The 19,921-nt window shown below is 36.8% G+C and overlaps 1 protein-coding gene and 1 pseudogene across 1 annotated transcript; both read right to left on the reverse strand.

Moving 5' to 3' along the window:
- Window positions 1-7,136: 7,136 nt before the first annotated feature.
- On the reverse strand, window positions 7,137-16,334 carry LOC127102540 (uncharacterized; annotated as a pseudogene).
- Window positions 16,335-16,339: 5 nt separating this feature from the next.
- Window positions 16,340-19,424, reverse strand: LOC127102549 (uncharacterized). The gene is made up of 7 exons (XM_051039909.1): window positions 19,292-19,424; window positions 19,008-19,129; window positions 18,608-18,731; window positions 17,704-18,520; window positions 17,307-17,618; window positions 17,112-17,217; window positions 16,340-17,020 (listed from the first exon to the last, which is right to left on the reverse strand). The coding sequence occupies exons 1-7, from the start codon at window positions 19,422-19,424 to the stop codon at window positions 16,340-16,342; spliced, it is 2,295 nt and encodes a 764-aa protein (XP_050895866.1).
- Window positions 19,425-19,921: the final 497 nt, after the last annotated feature.

Below are 19,921 nucleotides of genomic sequence, written 5' to 3' on the forward strand. Positions count from 1 at the left end.
GATTTTCTCTACTCTTAATCCCGTTCCGACTCTATTGGGTGACAATTATTTCTCTTTGCATGTGAGGAATGCAAAGGGTGGTGATATCATTGTGTGTTGTTTGCCTCTGTTGTACAAGTGGTTTATTTCGCACTTGCCACAGAAGCTCGCCTTCAAGGAGAACAAAGGATGTCTACGGTGGTCCACGAGACTTATGTCTCTCACTAATGATGATATCTTTCAGTATAACCGTGTGTATGATGGTGTCCATATTATTGATTCTTCTGGTGAATTCTCCAATGTGCCTCTTCTTGGCACATGTGGTGGAATTAACTACAACCCTATTTTGGCACACCGTCAGCTTGGGTTCCCCTTAAAGGACAAACCTAACAACATTTTGTTAGAAGGTGTCTTCTTTCAAGAGGGTAAAGATCCCCAGAACTTGAAGGGAAAAATGGTCTGCGCTTGGCACAAGATTCATAGGAAGGGAAGGAAAGAGCTTGGTCCGAAGAATTGTATTGCTTTGGAACCCTATACCTCTTGGGTGAGGAGGAGAGCTTCTGAGTACCGCATGCCCTATGACTATCTGAGACCTACACCTATGGTTATGGTTAGGCCTTCAACCCTCCCTAACCAAGGAGTAGATGAGTTGAGAGATGAAGACCGTTCGCGTGCTTGGGTCCGTGAGCGAGAGGAGCTACTTCAGCAACTCAGAGATAAAGATGATGTGATAGAATTTTTGGAGCATCAGATTATTGATGAGGCAGATGATGTGGTTACTTCTTTTCTTCCTCAGTCTTCCAAGTTTTGGAAGAGGAAGTATGATCGACTCGCCAAGGAGAAGGCAGATATGGAGGCAGCCTATGAGAGAGAGGTGAAGAGGCTTCGTGCAGCTTATCCTCCGGTCTCGAGAGCTTTGGACGATTGTTTCTAGGGTTCCATAGGATGTTCATTTTACTTCTCTCTTGTATTGAATTTGGTTACCAAGACTGTACTTCTTTGGTGTAAATTTTTTTTCCAAATGTTATTGATATGAATATTTCCATTATATGTCTAAAAAGATTAATATTTCCAAATATTTGTAAATAGATCTCTATAAAGTTCCTCAAATAAAAATAAAATCATGTGCACAAGCATTGCATGCATCATGTGCATAAGCAGGTTTTGTTCAGGGTTTCTTGATCAGTGGTCTAACTCTGTGTTTTTCATTTATTTTGAAGACAAACTGACGCACCAGTATAACACCAAAGCGAATCTACCAAAGCTAATGGATCATCTTGAACAAGAGAATCATGGATTGAAGGAGGAAGTAGCTAGGATGGCTGCCATGATGGAGTCAGTACTGGCTGCTCAGAGCCAGTCTTCTCCAACACCTGCAACTCCTCCCCAGAGGACGGTCATCTCAGAGGTAGCTTCCTCAACTGTGCCTGCCGCGACTGCTCATTTCTCTCCTGCTATGCCAGCCAGGTTTCCCTGAGGGATGCTCGCAAACTTTGTGCCTGAGGGTCTTGCTCCGACCTTTGCATCTCTGCCGGCATCTATCTCGATCCTTGTTGTGCCACCTCCCGTTGTGCACACATTACCGAGAGTTGAAGACACGATTTATCACTCTGAGCCATCTGAGGGCCCATATGTTAACGAGAAAATAGACGCCATGAATGACCAATTCCTTGAGCTGCGCAAGGAACTGAAGACTCTAAGAGGGAAATACCTCTTTGGTAAATCTGCTACTGAGTTGTGCGTCATGCCCAACATTAAAATCCCTATCAATTTCAAAGTGCCTGACTTTGAAAAGTACAAGGGAAACACTTGTCCTCTCAGCCATCTTGTGATGTACGCACGCAAGATGTCAACTCAAACCGAGAATGATCAACTCCTCATCCACTATTTACAGAATATCTTGTCCGGTGCCGCACTCAGATGGTATATGGGTCTGGATAGTGCGAACATCCGCTCCTTCAACGACCTTGGCGAAGCTTTCGCCAAGCAATATAAATACAAGGAGTACGCCCATAGGTGGCGTGAGTTGGCCGCACAGATTGTGCCCCCACTCGAAGAGAAAGAAATGACGAAGATCTTTTTAAATACTATAAGCTCTTTCTACTACGAGCGGATGAGAGCTAGTGCTCCCTCGGACTTCACAGAAATGGTGAACATGGGAATGAGGCTAGAGGAAGGAGTCCGTGAAGGACGTCTGACCAGAGATGGAGGCTCTTCTACAAAGCGTTCTAGGGCTTTTGCAAAGAAGAAGGAGGGAGAGGCACATGCCGTGTCTTCCCATATTAAAAGAAGACCCTCTATGAAGAGGAAGACTGTCCGCCCTGCTAGTAATCAGCACCAGGTGGCTCATATAGCACCTGCCTTCAGGGAAGCTCAACATTATCAACATCAACAACAACAACATCAACAATATCAACAACAACATCGTCCACAATAGCAGGCCTACCAGCCTCGAAACAACACCAATACCATCACCAACTACGATAGGAAGAGGGTCATTTTGATCCATTTCCAATGACCTATGTTGATCACTCCACGTGACCCACCTGCTGTACCGACTAATCCTCAGTGGTGGTTCAAGCCTAAGCTTCATTGTGTATATCATTCTGGTGCTCCAAGACATGATGTGGATAACTGTTATCACTTAAAGACCAAGATTCAAGACCTTGTTACAAGTGGGATCTTGTTTTACGAGGACGTGGGTCCGAATGTGAAGAAGAACCCATTGCCCGAGCATGGGAAATCTGATGTGAACATGGTCCAGGGTTGCCCTGGCAAGTATAAAGTCTTGTATGTCAGTCATATCAGGCAATCGTTGGTCGAGATTCATAGACTGTTATGTGGATATAATTATTATGAGCATGACCATGACAGGTGCCAGGTGTGCATTGTCAACGAGAGAGGATGTCTCCAAGTCAGGGAGGACATCCAAGAGATGCTGGATCAGGGTGTGATCAAGATACTTCAGAATCGTGATGAGGATGAAGTGAATGTTATATCCCCTGTTTTCAGAATACCAGAACCTGTTGTTGTCAGATATGGTGGCAGCAAGAAGAAGGTTTCTCCATCTTTTATTATCAAGCCAGCGGGCCCTGTCCCGTACTCTTTAGATAAAGCTGCTCCCTACAGATATAACGCAGTTGCGTTAGAAGATGGGAAGGAGGTGTTGTTGCCCTCCACTTCTGTTGTAAGTATATCTGACGTTAGTGGTATGACCCGCGGTGGTCGTGTTTTTTCGGCACCGCCGAAACCCCATGTAGACGTCTTGAGAAGAACTGATGCTGTTGATAATTCCGCCAGTCTTGTGGGGGCTTCTCTTTCTCCGAATTCGACACTTATTGTTTATAAATCCGCTAAAGCTCCCATCCCTGTTGGCCAGAATGGCATTTTGAGAGAGGACTATGATGAGATGTCGAGGCTCATCAAGAGGAGCGAATATAATGTTATTGATCAGCTGCTTCAAACTCCATCAAAGATATCTGTCCTATCTTTGCTGATGAACTCTGAGCCACACCGTGAAGATTTGAATAGGGTGTTGGACGTGTCATACATGGATCACGATGTCACAATAGAACAGTTTGATAGCATTGTTGCAAACATAATTGTTTGTAACAATTTGAGCTTTTGCGATGTTGATCTTCCCGAGGAGGGAAAAGACCATAATTTGGCTCTACACATTTCCATGAACTGCAAGGATGATGCCTTGTCTAATGTGTTGGTAGACACAGGATCATCGCTAAATGTGTTGCCAAAATCCACTCTAGCCAAACTTTCATACCAGGGGCCTCCCATGAGGCAGAGTGGAGTGGTTATTAAGGCTTTTGATGGATCGAGGAAAACTTTGATTGGCGAACATGAACTCCCAATCAAGATTGGACCTAGTGATTTCCAGATCACTTTCCAAGTCATGGATATTCACCCATCATATAGCTGCTTGCTTGGCAAACCATGGATTCACGAGGCAGGCGCCGTGACACCCACCCTACACCAGAAGTTAAAATTCCTCAAGAATAAGAAGTTGGTGGTGATAGGGGGAGAGAAGGCTCTCTTGGTTAGCCATTTGTCTTCCTTTTCCTACATAGACGCTGAGGATGAGGTTGGGACTCCGTTCCAAGCCTTATCTATTGCTGAGCCTTCAAGGAAATGATCTTCTTCATTTGCATCCTACAATGATGCGAAGTTGGCCATTGAGCATGGCACAACTGCTGGTTTAGGACAAATGATTAAGCTGGAAGAAAATAAATCTCGGGCTGGCATAGGGTTTTCTTCAGGCATTTTCAGCGAGCATGGGTTGTTCCAGAGTGGTGGTTTCATCCACACTGTTGAAGACCAGGAGGCCGCTGCCATAGTGGAAGATGATCTAGAGGAAGATCTGGGCAACTTTGTCATCCCTGGAGGAATTTGCAATAACCGGGTCATTTTTGATGTTCCAACAGTTGTCCATAAGTCCACGTAATGTGTTCACTTTTGTTCAAAAACCCTTCTCCCATGCCAAAAGGAGAAGTGATGACATTGTTGGAACATTAATACAATGATATTCATTCAAACTTTACATGTTAAATGTATGTATTTCCAAATTATTTTCCCTTTTTGCTTTTTGCATGAAATTAGTGATCACTAAAAAACCCTAAAATAAGAGAATAAAATCAATCTTTTCATCTGCATAATGATTTGCCTTGCTTGAATTCTGAAATCTCCTTTTATATCCAAAATCATTATGCAGGTTGATCAAACCCATTGAACATAATGATCCAACACCATCTCCCAACTTTGAGTTCTCTATATTTGAGGCCGAAGCAGATGATGTTGAAGAGATTCCTGATGAGATCACCCGTCTTCTTGAGCACGAAGAGAAGATCATTCAGCCACATCTTGAGAATCTGGAGACAGTCAACTTGGGGTCTGAAGATTGTGTTCGTGAGGTGAAGATTGGGGCACTCCTTGAAGAGTCTGTAAAGAAGGGGTCGATTGAGTTGCTACGAGAATATGTCGACGTCTTTTCCTGGTCATATGAAGACATGCCTGGTCTAGATACTGATATCGTGCAACATTTCCTGCCTTTGAAGCCTAAGTGTGTGCCTATGAAGTAGAAGCTCAGAAGAACTCATCCTGACATGACAGTGAAGATTAAAGAAGAAGTTCAGAAACAAATTGATGCGGGGTTTCTGGTGACTTCTACATATCCTCAATGGGTGACCAATATTGTGCTCGTGCCTAAGAAAGATGGAAAGGTCTGAATGTGTGTGGACTATCGAGACTTGAATAAAGCTAGTCTGAAAGATGATTTTCCTCTACCACACATTGATATGGTGGTAGACAATACAGCTAAATTCATTGTCTTCTCATTTATGGACGGATTTTCCAGTTATAATCAGATTAAAATGGCACCCGAGGATATAGAGAAGACAACATTAATCACACCTTAGGGAACATTTTGTTATCGAGTGATGCCCTTCGGTTTGAAGAACGTCGGAGCCACGTATTAACTAGATATGACTACCTTGTTTCATGATATGATGCACAAGGAGATTGAGGTATATGTTGACGATATGATCACAAAGTCGAGAATGGAAGTTGAACATGTAGAACACTTGTTGAAGCTTTTTCAGCGTTTGAGGAAGTACAAACTCCGCCTGAATCCGAACAAGTGTACTTTTGGAGTCCGTTCCGGAAAGTTATTGGGCTTTATTGTCAGTGAAAGAGGTATTGAAGTTGATCCTGCCAAGGTCAAAGCAATACAAGATATGCCTGCGCCTAAAACTGAGAAGCAATACTACAAAAAATCGCGTAAATTACGGCGGTTAAATCAAGACCATTGTGGGGGTTTGAACCGCCAGAATTTACAATTACGACGTTTCTGGAAACGCCATAAATTTGGCTTCCGCAAAGAAAATAGTGACGGTTTAAAATTAAACGCCGTGCAAACCGCCGTATTTTACGCAGTGGAAAGTGTTGGTTTTTGTTTGATATTAGTGGCGGTTTCAAATGCCATATTTTTCTAACTAAACAAAGTTAAAACCGTCCTAATATACTAAAAGGTATGGCATTTTAAACCGTCCTAATATACTAAAAGGTACGGTATTTTAAACCTAGTTTAACAACATTGTATAAACCACCACTATTTTTAAATTAATTTGAAAAAAAATCTCTTTGAAATATGCTAAAACATATTTAATTTTTTTTCCACAATTTAACACAAACACTAAAAGTAAATTAAAATATCTATAACAAATTTATATTTATGCATTTTTGTAAAAGAAACACACACACACACACACACACACACACACACACACACATATATATATATATATATATATATATATATATATATATATATATATATATATACATACATATTCAATGCAATTGTTTAACTTTATCAAAATTACATGGAAATTTCAAATGTTTGATATATTTTTCACAATCTATTTCTGAATAGAAACTCAAATGTTTGATATATTTTTCACACTTTATTCCTAAAATATTAAAACATAAAAATGGTCAAGTAGTTTTTGTATCCAGTATCTTAAGCTATTTTCATAAAAGTGCCATAAAAATCATATGTCCTTTGAATGACTCTGATGATTTTCTTCATGTATATTGCCTGCTTCAGAAGCCTATAAAAAACAAAATAATTATTATATTAGAACATCACTAGAATTGTTAAATGGGATGTATCATCACTATTTTCGCGGTGGTGTATTTGTTTGGATCATGGACATGTCTTATGCCTAGTTTAATATATTTCCTTTGTTGTTTCAAAAATAAAGAGGATAAGCAGCAACAACTTAGCCAAGTGACAAAAATCACTTTCATTATGAATGAAGAAGACAATTGTGGAGTCTTCCTTCACTTTTTCAACTAATGAGACCAGTGATCTTATCACAATAAAGTTAAACAAGTAGAACAATTGAATAGTCTGAAATATATCTATGTGGAATTCCGTATTATATATACTCAATGAAACTCTCATTTGCATTGCATCAGAGAAAATAAAAGACACTAAACATGATTCTATATGAGTTTTGCGATAAGTTGGTGAATTGAAAGTATTCCTTTGATAGCTTAAATGTTATGTGCTCATGTGACTAAATTAAAACTACACGAAATCACAAAAATAACAGCACATAAGAAGGAAAAAACTACAAAATTAACTACAATGATTTTAAACTAGAAATCTAAAACATAAGATTCAGTAAAAAAATAATTAACTAATTAATATACCTGTTGTGTTTGATTTGCAAGTACGGCAGCTAACTCTGCAGGGAGTGTACCACCTTCTTTCGCACTAATGTAGCCAACAACTGCTTCCAATAGAGCAGTCACAGATGCAAGTCTTTGTTCCACTAATGAAGAACTACCACTTGAATTACTACCACTTGAAGAACCAAAATCCATACCACTAAGTCTTGTAGTGGTATGTTTAAAAGCAGTGGTAGGAACCACTCCCATGCCCATTGCTCGAACACGGCCAGGATGCTCTCTTCCTAATACCTTTCCAACAACATCATTTGAAGAAATTTCATAAGAAGCCTCAGGGTTTTTATTTAAATGAGTGTCAATCTTTTCCTACATAAAATACAAATAACAAATGAGTATAACTCATTTACATATATTATAAAAATAATGAACATAAACTTAAAATATATTTGGAAATATATATTATTAATTTACCCCTATATCCTAAGCTTTTTCATTCACATAGCTTCCATCTTTCTTTTTGTGAGTCATATTCCACATTAGACCTCGACCAATAGTCTTACCAGTCTCAATAGTCTAAAAAATTAAAATGCAATGTTATTATGAATCAAACTAATGCTTTAAAAAATTGATTATATAAAGATGGTGGTGTAAGACCCCAATTTTGGCCCTAAGATCCCTCATGGCCCATATCATATCATATCATGGCCTCAAGGATCACTGCATGCCCTAGTTTCCCTCCTAGTGGGTAGGTTGCTTTGTGAGTGTGGTTCTTGATCACCAAGCATGCTTTGCATTTGTATATTCTTGCTTTTCATATGTTTATCATTCCAAAGTACAAAAATATTGTCATTCTAACCTTGTTGCTTGCAGTTGAAGCAATCATCAGCAATTAGGTCAAAGACAGTCAACAGTCAGTCAAAGCAATGGATGGTGGCCATTCTTGCAGAATTTGGGCACCATGATCAATAATCAAAAGTTCATACAACTTGGGACATCATTTGAAATCAAATTCTCAAGGAATTAGGGTTTGGAATTCATCAGAAATGCTTTAATCATGCAAAACCCTAGAAAAGTCAACAGGAAGTCAAATTTGGTCAACTGTGGATTTAATCAGTGATTTGATGGATGGAATTGATTTGAAGGAGTTCATTCATGCTCATACAAGCCTCATGTATCATGCCAAACCTCATCATGGAAGAATTTGAAGTAAAATAAAAAATTTCCCAAAATAGAAAGTGGACCTGTAATTTCAACTGCCAAAAATGGAAACTTCTTGATCCTCAACTTACATCATGATACAAGCTTCAAATGAATTTTTGCCCAACATGAAAGTTGAAGATCTTGTTCTCCCATTTTCAAAAAGTCCAAGAACACTCAAATCCCATGTGTGGTTGTCAAGATATGATCAATTCAATTTCAAAAATTTGTGAACTTCAACAAGCCATATCACTCAAACCATTTGGCCAATTTTGGTGGGGTTTTTTCCTACAAACCACATTTCATCTCCTCTTTCCAAAAATATAAATTTCATTCACCAAAACCTTGCCAATCAAAATGCCATTTTTGAGCTTGACTTTATTAAATTCAAGTGTGCAAAATGTTGACTTTTGGATTTAGCTATTTTAAAGCAATTTGGCCTTTTGGGATCTGTTTTAAATGATGTTTGAAACTTGTTTACAAGCCCAAATCGTGCAGACCATACACCTCCATGTTCATTTGGTGGAAAGTTAGCAATTTTGCAAATGGTTCCATTTAAGTTAAACAAGCTTAGCATTTGTTAAACCAAGACTAAACAGACATATATAAGTCATTTTTCTGGGATTCTGAACCCTAGCAGCAGCCATAACAAAACCAGAAAAACTCTCACTCTCTCATTTTTCATTTTGCTCGATTTGCATTTTTCTGCTAAACTCTCAAAGAACCACGAGCACCCTTGGTATTTTCATCAGTTGCCAACATTTTTGAAGCATTCTCAATCCTCTTTTGGTGACTGTAAACAAAGGAAAGGTAGCTGCTACATCAACACCCTCCAATGGCAGATTTCGAACCAGTTTGTTTCAAGCAAGTTTGAGCTAAAGTTCTTCAAGAATCCTTCAACACTAACCATAATCTGCACCTATTTCAAGCTGCATCATCCAAATAACCACTGTTGCTCCATTTTCTTCAAATCAAGTGAGTTTTTCGACCTCTTTATTTTTCCAAATCTTGCTATACATCATGTAGTACCTACTTAGCTGTTTGTTTTAAGCTTCGAATCATGTCAAATGGTTGGTTATTTAGGAAGATATGCTGTTTGAAAGTTTGGTGTATAAACTTATTTTTGCTCAGTTCATCTTGGTTAACATGTTTTGATGAATTTGCTTGCTGGATTTATACTGTATGTTGTTTGTTGATTACAATGGTGTGCTGGATTTCGTGTTTTGGACTGTTCAATTTTTCACGATTTCTGGATTAGTGATGAAGTTGCTGCTGTAGTTGCCATGAAACTCTAACAGTTTTTGCCCAGAATTTATTCAAACTTTATGCAACGCGATTGGTTTGTTGTTCTATGTTGTTTTGCATGAACCATATCAATGCCATGTTGTGTGAATATTTCTGTTGGAAATCTGTTGTTTGATGATGAACCATGAACTTGAAATGCTGTGGCTGCTGCATAAACCCTAAGGGTTTTGAACCCAGAACACGATTGGTTGCTTTGTTTGATTTTTCTGCATGAGTACTGTTTCATTGAGAGTTGACCAATCAAAACATTTGGTTTCGTGGCCTGAAACGCAGCGTTTGGTTTAGTGACGCGCGTATTTACTGATTTGCCATCCGGTCAACTTAGTTGACTTGTTAAACCATGCTATGCATTCATGTTTGTTCCAAATGATCACTCCACTTCCAAAAATCATTTCTCATTCATTTCAACTCCAAAAATCATGGAATTTTTTGCATCATGTTCATGAGGATGTCCACTATTTTATCATGATTTTTGCTGAATTTTTGGTTGGCTGGATTTTAATTGGCTTTAGGGTTCTTAACATGTATGCCTATGTGGTACCTTTTGCCAATCCTTTTGTGAAATGATCATGTTGCATCCATTTGAGTTGAAATTTTTTGTGGTTAATCTACACTCATTCATGTTCATTTTGATGTAAAGTTTGTGCATTTATCATATGTGGTTTGTGAGATATAAATTTTTGAAGTAGGGTGTGACAATTTGTGTCACACCAATGCTATGCTATTTCATGATTTTTGTTTACATGCTTCCTGACCTTCAAATAATGTGAAATTTTGCATGAGCCCTCTCTCAGGTGTCTAGTTGTTGTGTGATTTTTCCTGGATTTAATTGTGCCATTTCCTATTTGTTTGTGATTTTTCTTCCCTGCCTAGTCAATTGTTGACTTTGTGTGACACATCTGGCCATTTCATTTGGGAAATTCTCATATCTTATTGTATGATCATGAAATCTTACATATGCATACTAGACATCTTGAGCTTTGCATTGGTGTTGATCCCATTCATTTCTCATCTGTTTTCATTTAGTTATGAATTTTTGAAAATGACACATGTTTTGTTGACTCCTTTGTGCATGCTTGGAATTGTGTTGACTTCCTGATTTTATTTGACTATCTTCCCATGATCCAATTGAGCTGAAATTTCATATGCATGCTATGTTATGGATTGTGATTGAGTATGAATTATTACATAATTTTTGGAATTGATTATGTTTGGGTTTGAGCTTGGTCTTGCTGTTGACCTTTTGTGTGCTCCCTCTTGCCATGTTTTGACTTCTTTGGTCTATAAAATGATGTTGATGCATGATATAAACTTGAAACCAATTGTGCTTGCTTCTTAAATGTTTGAACTTGACTTTGGTTGACTATTGTTTGCTGTTTTGACCTTCCCTTTTGTTTTTGACCCTAGGCTTGTCCTAGTGGTCTTTTGGGCTTATGTTGAGTTCATTTGTTTCAGGTTAAGCATAGTGCTTCAAAGAAACCATCCATATTTGATTGAGCTTGACTATATTATCATGTGCTAACCTTTGTTTTGTAGGTGTGACTCATGTGACTTGAGTCTTGTGCTTTGCACATTGGTCCCTCTGATTTAACAGTTTGATTCATTTCCTTTTGATTTAAACTGTTGAACTGTGTACTGATTTGTCTGATCATTTCAGGTACCCTTTAGTTGCTTAGAATTTCTTTGCTTTGCTATTTAGCAATTTGCTTTGAGGTAATCCCTCTTCCTTCATGTAGTCTGGAGACCCGGCCTGTTATTTGGCCGGGCAAACTGTCTGAAGTCCTCCTTAAGAGGCAATGCTTGTGTGTGTTTATATTTGTCCCCAAGCAGGAAAAGTCCTTCAAGTAAGGCAATTGGTAGATCAAAGGGATAAGTAGCCTATCCCCTACTATTCTGTGAGTCTTCTCCTTGCTCCCATTACATGGTTGTAGCATTGAGATCAAAACCCAAGATCTATAGAGTCTAATGTGGAAAGAGCTCCATCTTTCTGAGCTCCCACACTTTCTTATATTTGATGCTCTCCCTGATCAGGGATAAGAGCAATGAGGCACACCCCTCATCTCCTTTCATCTGCTTCACCTTAGCCTCTCAATGGCAAGGTTAAGAGCAAATCTTTGACCCTATTCCAGTTGGCCTCAGTGCCTAACCCTCTTGTATGAGCCTCCTTGTTTGGCTATAGAGTGTGCTGTTTGATATTGATTGATTGATTGATTACTTCATATGCACATGTTTGCTTGTATGCTTCATGCATTTATCATCATCATTAATTGCTCATTAATGCACAATCATCTCATTTGTCTTTGTGATATTGTCATTTGTTGTTTGCCCATTGAGGACAACTGTAAGTCCATCTCTTTGGCCATTGTTCCTATGATATGGAAGGATAGAGTGTAAGACCTCATTGGCCACTCATATCTTCTGTTGCTTTTGTTCTTGTATGTGAGGTTGCAGTTATAAGTCCCTGTAAGTTGGCATCTGCTTTTCCTGTGATCATAATTTGATCTGTTTGATTTGTATGTGAGGATGCAATTATAAGTCCCTGTAAGTTGGCATTTGCTTTCCTATGATCATATTGTTGCTTTTATTTTTGTATGTGAGGATCCATTGTAAGTCCCTGTAATGTGGCATTGGTTTTCCTATGAGCATATGTGCAGTTGACCTAAGTCCAGATAGATTGGCAGTTGACTTCCATATTTCATCTTCGTTTTCTTTTGAGGAGATTAGTGTAAGACCATTGAGTGGCCTCTGATATCCATTTCTGTTTTAGGAGACTGGTGTAAATCCATCTATTGGTATCCGGTATCCACCTTTTATTTCTTTGTTTGAGGAGATTAGTGTAAGACCATTGAGTGGCATCTGATATCCAGTTTCATTTTAGGAGATTGGTATAAGCCCAGTGATTGGCATCCGATATCCGCTTTCTTTCTTGTTTGTTTGTTATTATCCATTGCTTATTCCAAAGGACACACTTGAATCGTCTTCCATATGATTTCAAGAAGTGAACCTTCTAAGAAGTTTTACAATCCATCTTCATCCATTCATCATTCATTATGTCCTAAACCTTTTCACACTTTGATTTCAAACTTGACATAAGTGTTGTGCAAACATCTTCATGTTTTCTAACTAAAAACCTGGACTTAAGTCCTTGACTTTTTTCAAACCCCATTTTCATAATACTTCTTTGAATTAATCTTAATCATACTTTGACTCCATTTTCATAATCACAATCAATTAACTTCACTCATTCACTTGTTTTGGCTTTGTCCATTGTTAATCTTTTCATACATTAGCTAGAGGTTTGATTTATCTTAGTGGTTGATGTTAATCTCACCTTCTGTCTTTAGTGATTGAATTGTAAGTCTTCCTTGCCTATTATAGGGTTAACCCCTCCCTGGCAAGTTGAAGCTGTTCTCACATGGTGGACTTTGTTGTTTGTATAAGGTTGAGTTTTCTCCCGTGGATAACGAAAAGCCTCAGTGCTTGTGTTTAAAATTGAATCCAATAACTTTTGGAAATCTTTTAGCCGAACTACGGCGTTTTGATCCTTACCTTTGATGGAAGGTACGTAGGCAGCGGGTTCATCCGTTCAAACCCAATAAAATTGTATATTCTTTTCTCATCATCCCAATCATGTTTGCACAATGTTTATGTCATAACAAATAACAATCTTTTACAACAAGTGTGAAAAGGGCTCCCTAGGAGTACCTAGGACGTAGTGGGTGCCTAACACCTTCCCATTGCGTAATTTACCCCTTACCCAGACTCTCTGATCTTTTTATTAGTTTTCTACGTGTAAAACTTCTTAGGCTTTTGTTCGCTTTTTAGCCAGTCCTTTGGATAAATAAAAGTGCGGTGGCGACTCGAAATTTCAATGTATCTCTTGCTTATGATTTAATCGATAGATCATATAGCGACGAATACACCGCTACAGGTGGCATATAAGGTGAGACTTTAATTAAGTACCCCACCGGTGAAACTCAAAGAATATTCCATGAGATTAGATCAAGGGTTCAAAACTATTATAGTTAAAAGTAATAAATTTGCACAACCTCACACACAATATTTGTCCTACTGTAACTTAATCCAATAACGTATATTTTTGTCCATTAACATCCATATCATCTTGAAAACAAACCACAACATATAGAAACAACATAAATCATATGCAATGGATATTAAAGATGTAAATAAATTATAATAAAAAATGGAAATGCTTAACCAATTCCAATATGTATAACATGTTCATGAACAACACTTCATTTATCCCACTGTGTACTGCCATGAACACTAGTACCTATAAGTCCACCAATTGTTAAACCTCACTGACTTCTATAATTAAAATCACTCAATGTTCATTGTATAAGATACTAAATGTTTCTATTTAATGTGTTTTGTTCTCAAGAAGATAAAGGATAACAAGAGAAGTTAGGAGATTCATTTATAATACTTAACATATAAAGATAATCTAAAAAAATATTCCTTAACATAAAAAAATATTTATATAAAGATAGAGTTAAACTTACTAGCTCATGTCTTCTCCTTGCCAAAGACATAGCACCACACGTATGAGAAAACAATTGTTTCTTCCTGATTTGTTGGTTTCTCTTACAAAGATCCTAAAAGTGAAAACTTATTACTTTATATAACAAAAATATTATATATAAAAAACTATTCAATATACATATCCAAATGAAAATAGTGTACCATCGTTTCTGGTTTTGATCGATACTCAACGAATAATGCCCAATGGTCCAGAGGAACGTCAATAGGTCTATTTTTGATGATCTCAATTTTGCTTCAAAGTGGGTTATATTTATCTTTCCAAATATTACCCCTATATTCCTTCCACTTTTTGCCAATCGAAGCCTCAATATACCTTTTAGCTAAATCTTCATGTACCTTAAAACAATATCGAGGCTTCCGAATAAAAATAATGTTAGTCACATACAATATTACACATGCAAACTCTCAATAAATATGTAAAATTAAAATTAATTTACCTCAAAAAGGGTTTTCCATTGTTCATCAAAATAATCCTCAGGCATGTCTGACCACTTATCAAAACCTATAGGAAAAAAGAGACTATTCGTTGCTACTAGGCCACATACTCCAGCAAGCAAACCGGCAGCCTCTCCAATAGGTGAATAAAATTCATCAAACTCCACAATAATACGCAAATTATTTGGCATGCCATTCACATCCTTACAATTCAAACGCAATTTTTGAATTGTACCATGCTCTTTATCTGAAAGATATAAAGGTTATATGAGTAAAACCAAACATAAATATACCTTGTGCATCTACAAGCCAATAATGGGTAAATGCTCGACCGCCTCTATGTTGAGAACTTTCAGCTTTTTGTTGTGAAGGTTATGAGGATGTTTGGTTAGGTAATTGAGATGATACATTAACTCTAAGATAAGAACTTCAACACTTTGCTGTGAAGGTTGTGAGGAAGTTTGGTTAGGTAATTGAGATGATACATTATCTATAAGATGAGAATTTTCAACACTTTCTTGTGAAGGTTGTGAGGATGTTTGGTTAGGGAATTGAGATGATACATTATATCTAAGATGAGAACTTTTATCACTTTGTTGTGAAGGTTGTGAGGATGTTTGGTTAGGTAATTGAGATGATACATTAGCTCTAAGATGAGAACTTTCAACACTTTGTTGTGAAGGTTGTGAGGATGCTTGATTAGCTAATTTAAGAAATTTTTTGATTCTCCTTGGCTTTGGCATTACTGCATATAAAATAAAATAGTCAATTAAAAAGAACATAAATAAGGATATTACAAAAACATCATGAAGTCATAGAAAGACAACAAGAAACAAGTTGGTGTTTTAAATGTTTCCTTTGTAGTTGTGGAAAGACAGTAAGAAACAAGTTGAAGTCATTAGTGTAAATAAAACATATTTGGTAGTAAATGAGGTTCGGGAGATGATTGAAAATGAGTGCACTATGTGAGTTTTTAGTGCAATAGACATTTTATGAGATTTTATTATACAGGTAACTTTTCCCCCGTCAAATTTATTTTTCATTTGAGTTCAAGTTTCCCTAAAACATTTTAAAAAATAGAAAATTGAACGCATCCGAAGCCATTTTACTTCAAGCTTACAGTATGTCTTTCCACAACTACAATATGAAAAATGTCCGTGAGAGCATTTCTTAATTTCTTTGAGATTTTAAAAATGTTGTGTATGCTCATTACAGTATGAAAAAAATGACATGTCAATTAATATATTGTAATATACATTACATATTCAGAAATCTAACCCACCGTACATATATTTGACACATTATATATGTTGTTCATCTAAATGTAAAAAGGTTGAGTTCTAAAGCCAATGCCTTAAAAAATAAATAGAAGTAAGGAGTTGTACAACATAATGGATTCACGCACACATATTAAAAATTAGAGATAGCATAATATCATAAAATAATACACTACAAAAAAAAATTAGCAACCATTAAATTTTATCTAGAATAAAATGAAATAAACAGAACTAAAATTAAAACTTAACATTCTTGGTTAAGGCATGTAAGCAAAACTAATACTTTTAGAAAAATTAACTTGGTCTTTACCTTATTATTGTGAGTTATATTTAATGTCCATGACGATTAGTTCATCACCTACATATACTCATTGCTCTTATTCTTCCATAAGTTCATCTCCATCAATGTCATCATTAACATGCCCCTCACTTATTAGTTCATCATCTACATCCTCCCTTATTAAAGACAAATGATCAGAGTCTCCAAAAAATTGATTTAGGTTTTGCTCAGGACAAACTTCAATATCTATTTGATCTCCCATATCATATAAGTCTCTTGGCTTCAAATAGACATTAACACTCCAGTCTTTATCTATCTCATCATTCACATAATAGACCATTTGGGCTTGTGAGGCCTCAAAGTACGGATCATGTTCTTCACGATCACCCATGTGAATACTTCTTGAAAAATTAACGGAAGTAAAACCCCATGAATCTTTTTTGTACCCTCTATCCTTAGTGGTGTCAACCCATTTACATCTGAATAAGGTAACTTTAAATCGACCATAGTAGTTAAGCTCAATGGTATCTTCTAATTTCCCATAATATAACAAATTTGCTTCTCTAAAGTTTGTATCGACACTACTAGCAACACATGATGTTGAAGATGCTAAATAAACACCACTCTTTTGGGTTTTCAAACCATGCTCTCGTGCTATGGTTCGAAATTTGAATCCATTAATGTTAAATGCAGAATATCTTCTAGCTTGTGTTGTTGGGCCTTTTGCAAGATACTTGAGATCATCTGACACTATATTTGATATGTCGGGGTTCATAATCTAAATTGAAAGCGAAAATATGATTTAGTAATTTACATAAGTATATAAACATCCATAAAAATAAGCAAAGGTTATGGAAAAATTAACCAACCCTTTGAGGAAACCAAACAATGAAATCTTTACTAATCATTTTCTCTATCTCTGTTGTTGACTGCCTTCGCCTTTTAGACCGTATCCGTAAGTACTCCTTAAATTCACTACATAAACAATTGATATTAATATAGGATGATTAATATCATATATCTTACTTGACTAGACATAATTTGAAAATCTTTGAGGTACTCACTCAATATAAGGTTTGACTTGGGGACAATTTAACAACACATATCGATGTGCTTGAGTTTTCTCCATGGTTGATAGATCAAAGGTTGAGAATGCTCCTACTGCCCTACCTATAGGTGGAAAAATTGTAGATCTGTGGGATGAATCTCTTTCATCAGGATAATCATCAATACGTGCAGGTCTACTGATTCGAGTCTCAATCTCATCTATATATTGAGAGCAAAATGTGAGAACCTCTTCCGCAAGGTATCCTTCAGCAATAGAACCTTCGGGTTGTGCCTTATTCCTAACATAGGATTTCAAGTGTCCTAAGTACCTAGAAAAAGGGTTGAAAATTAGAAAATGTGAATAACTTAAAGGGGAGATACAAGAATAATCTCAAAATGAAGTAAGTTAATAACCTTTCAATAGGATACATCCAACGATAGTGTACTGGACCTCCAAGTTTTGCTTCACCAATAAGATGACAAGTCAAATGAACCATGATTGTAAAAAATGAAGGAGGAAATAACATTTCTAAGTGACAAAGAGTGAGAATGATTCGAGATTGGAGTCTATCGAGATCCAAGTGACTTAAACTCTTGGCACATAATTGACGAAAGAATGAACAAAACTCTACTAACACTGCAATCACATTGTCTGGTAGGACATTTCGTATAGCAATAGGTAGTATTTGCTCCATAAGAATATGACAATCGTGGCTTTTCATCCCAAAAAGTTTTCGATTGTTTATGTCAAAGCACCTAGAAATGTTACTTGAGTATCCATTAGGAAAAATAGTATTCCTCAAAGTTCGTAGGAATACATCTTTCTTTGAATTTGACATTGTAAACAAAGATGGGCAAAATCTTTTATTACTATATGGCCAAAGATCCTTCCTTATACCCATTAATTTAAGATCCTCACGAGCTTTAAGATTATCTTTTGATTTCCCAATTTCATTGAGCAAAGTGTATACATCATTATCACATACATTTTTTTCAATGTGCATAACATCTAAATCATGGCGCAACAAATTGGACTCCCAATAAGGAAGATCAAAAAATATACTTTTCTTCCTCCATTGTCTCGGTCCTTCAACAATTTTTTTCTTGCGTTTTCTTTTTCCTCCATCTTTTTCTTTAGATTCTAACACTTTCCCAAAAGTAACATTTGCTCCCTTTAGTTGGTTCAAGATGTCTTCTCCTATCAAAGTAGCAGGGGTATCTCTTTGCTCAACTTTTTCATTTTAACGAGACCGACTCAATCTAAGTTTATGGCCTTTTTCTAAAAAACGGCGGTGACCCATAAAACACCATTTCCCACCATTCTTTAATCTAAAACTATCAGTGTCATTGTTACAAGTGGGGAAAGCAAGCTTAGTGTATGTATTCCATCCTGATAAAGTGCCAAGTCCTGGAAAGTCACTAATAGTCCACATCAAAATTGCCTTCATCATAAACATTACATTTTTTGATGAATCTAATGTTTTCACTCCATCATACCACATTTATTTCAACTCTTTGATGAGAGGTTGTAGATACACATCTATATTATTTCCCAGCGCTTGTTTTCCAGGAATGATCATGGAAAGGATTGTTGATGTTTGCTTCATGCATTCCCAAGGAGGGCGATTATATGGGATAAGAACCACTGGCCAAATGCTGTAGTTTGTACTCATCACACCAAAAGGGTTAAAGCCATCGGTGGCTAGGCAAAGTCGTACATTTCGAGAATCCGTAGCAAATTCTGGATGACGTAAGTCAAATGTTTTCCATGCCTCGGAATCTCTAGGATGTCTCATCATACCATCTTTATTAGCCTCCAATGCATGCCATTTCATTGAATCTGCGGTTTTAGAACACATAAAAAGTATTTGCAATCTTGGCTTTAGTGGAAAGTAGCGTAGTATCTTTATAGATTGCTTCTTCTTTTCATCCTTCCACCTAGATGTCTTGCATCGCTTACATTATTCTAAGTCTTTATTTTCTTCACCCTAGTATAACATACAATCATTTGGGCAAGCATCTATCTTGGTATAATCAAGACGAAGTTTGTTGATGATTTTCTTAGCCTCATAGAACGAAACAGGAATCTTGGCATCAACAAACACATCTTTTAATAACTCTATAATCATAGTCATTACTTTGTCACTTATTCCACACAAGCATTTTATATGATACAATTTGATTAGAAATTATAACTTTGAGTAGTTTTTACACCCTTCATATAATGGTTGATTAACATCTTTTAACCAATCAAAAAACTCGGCCTTGTCTTCACCCCATATTGAATTACGCCCTTCGTTGTTGTTCTCAAAAGATGGACCAAGATTATTCAGACTACTTTGGGTAAATCCAAATGCATCATGAACCATGTTTACCATTGCATTCTGTGGTTGGAAGGTATCTTCTGCGACATGTGTTCTTTCAAATACTTGAGGCTCATTTATACTTGACCCTTCACCATGCCAGTTCCAAACTTTGTAATTTTTTGGAAAAGGTCTATTTTTGTGGTGTACATAAACCTCATCCCATGTTCCCCACTTCTTGAAACCACATTTTGAACTTGGGCACTTTATCTTAAGACCGTCAATAGATTTATGGTGAAATGAAAAATTCAAAAAATTAATCAATCCAT

This window comes from Lathyrus oleraceus, chromosome 1 (genome assembly GCF_024323335.1).
Source record: "Lathyrus oleraceus cultivar Zhongwan6 chromosome 1, CAAS_Psat_ZW6_1.0, whole genome shotgun sequence".
Classification (NCBI taxonomy): Eukaryota; Viridiplantae; Streptophyta; class Magnoliopsida; order Fabales; family Fabaceae; genus Lathyrus; species Lathyrus oleraceus.

Coding starts and splice junctions, on each gene's coding strand:
- LOC127102549 (XM_051039909.1), bottom strand. CDS start 19,424: ATGACTATGATTATAGAGTTATTAAAAGATGTGTTTGTTGATGCCAAG. Junction 18,732..19,007: donor TTGCTACGGATTCTCGAAAT/GTACGACTTTGC, acceptor TTTATGATGAAG/GCAATTTTGATGTGGACTAT. Junction 17,021..17,111: donor TTGTTTGGTTTCCTCAAAGG/GTTGGTTAATTT, acceptor CTTTCAATTTAG/ATTATGAACCCCGACATATC.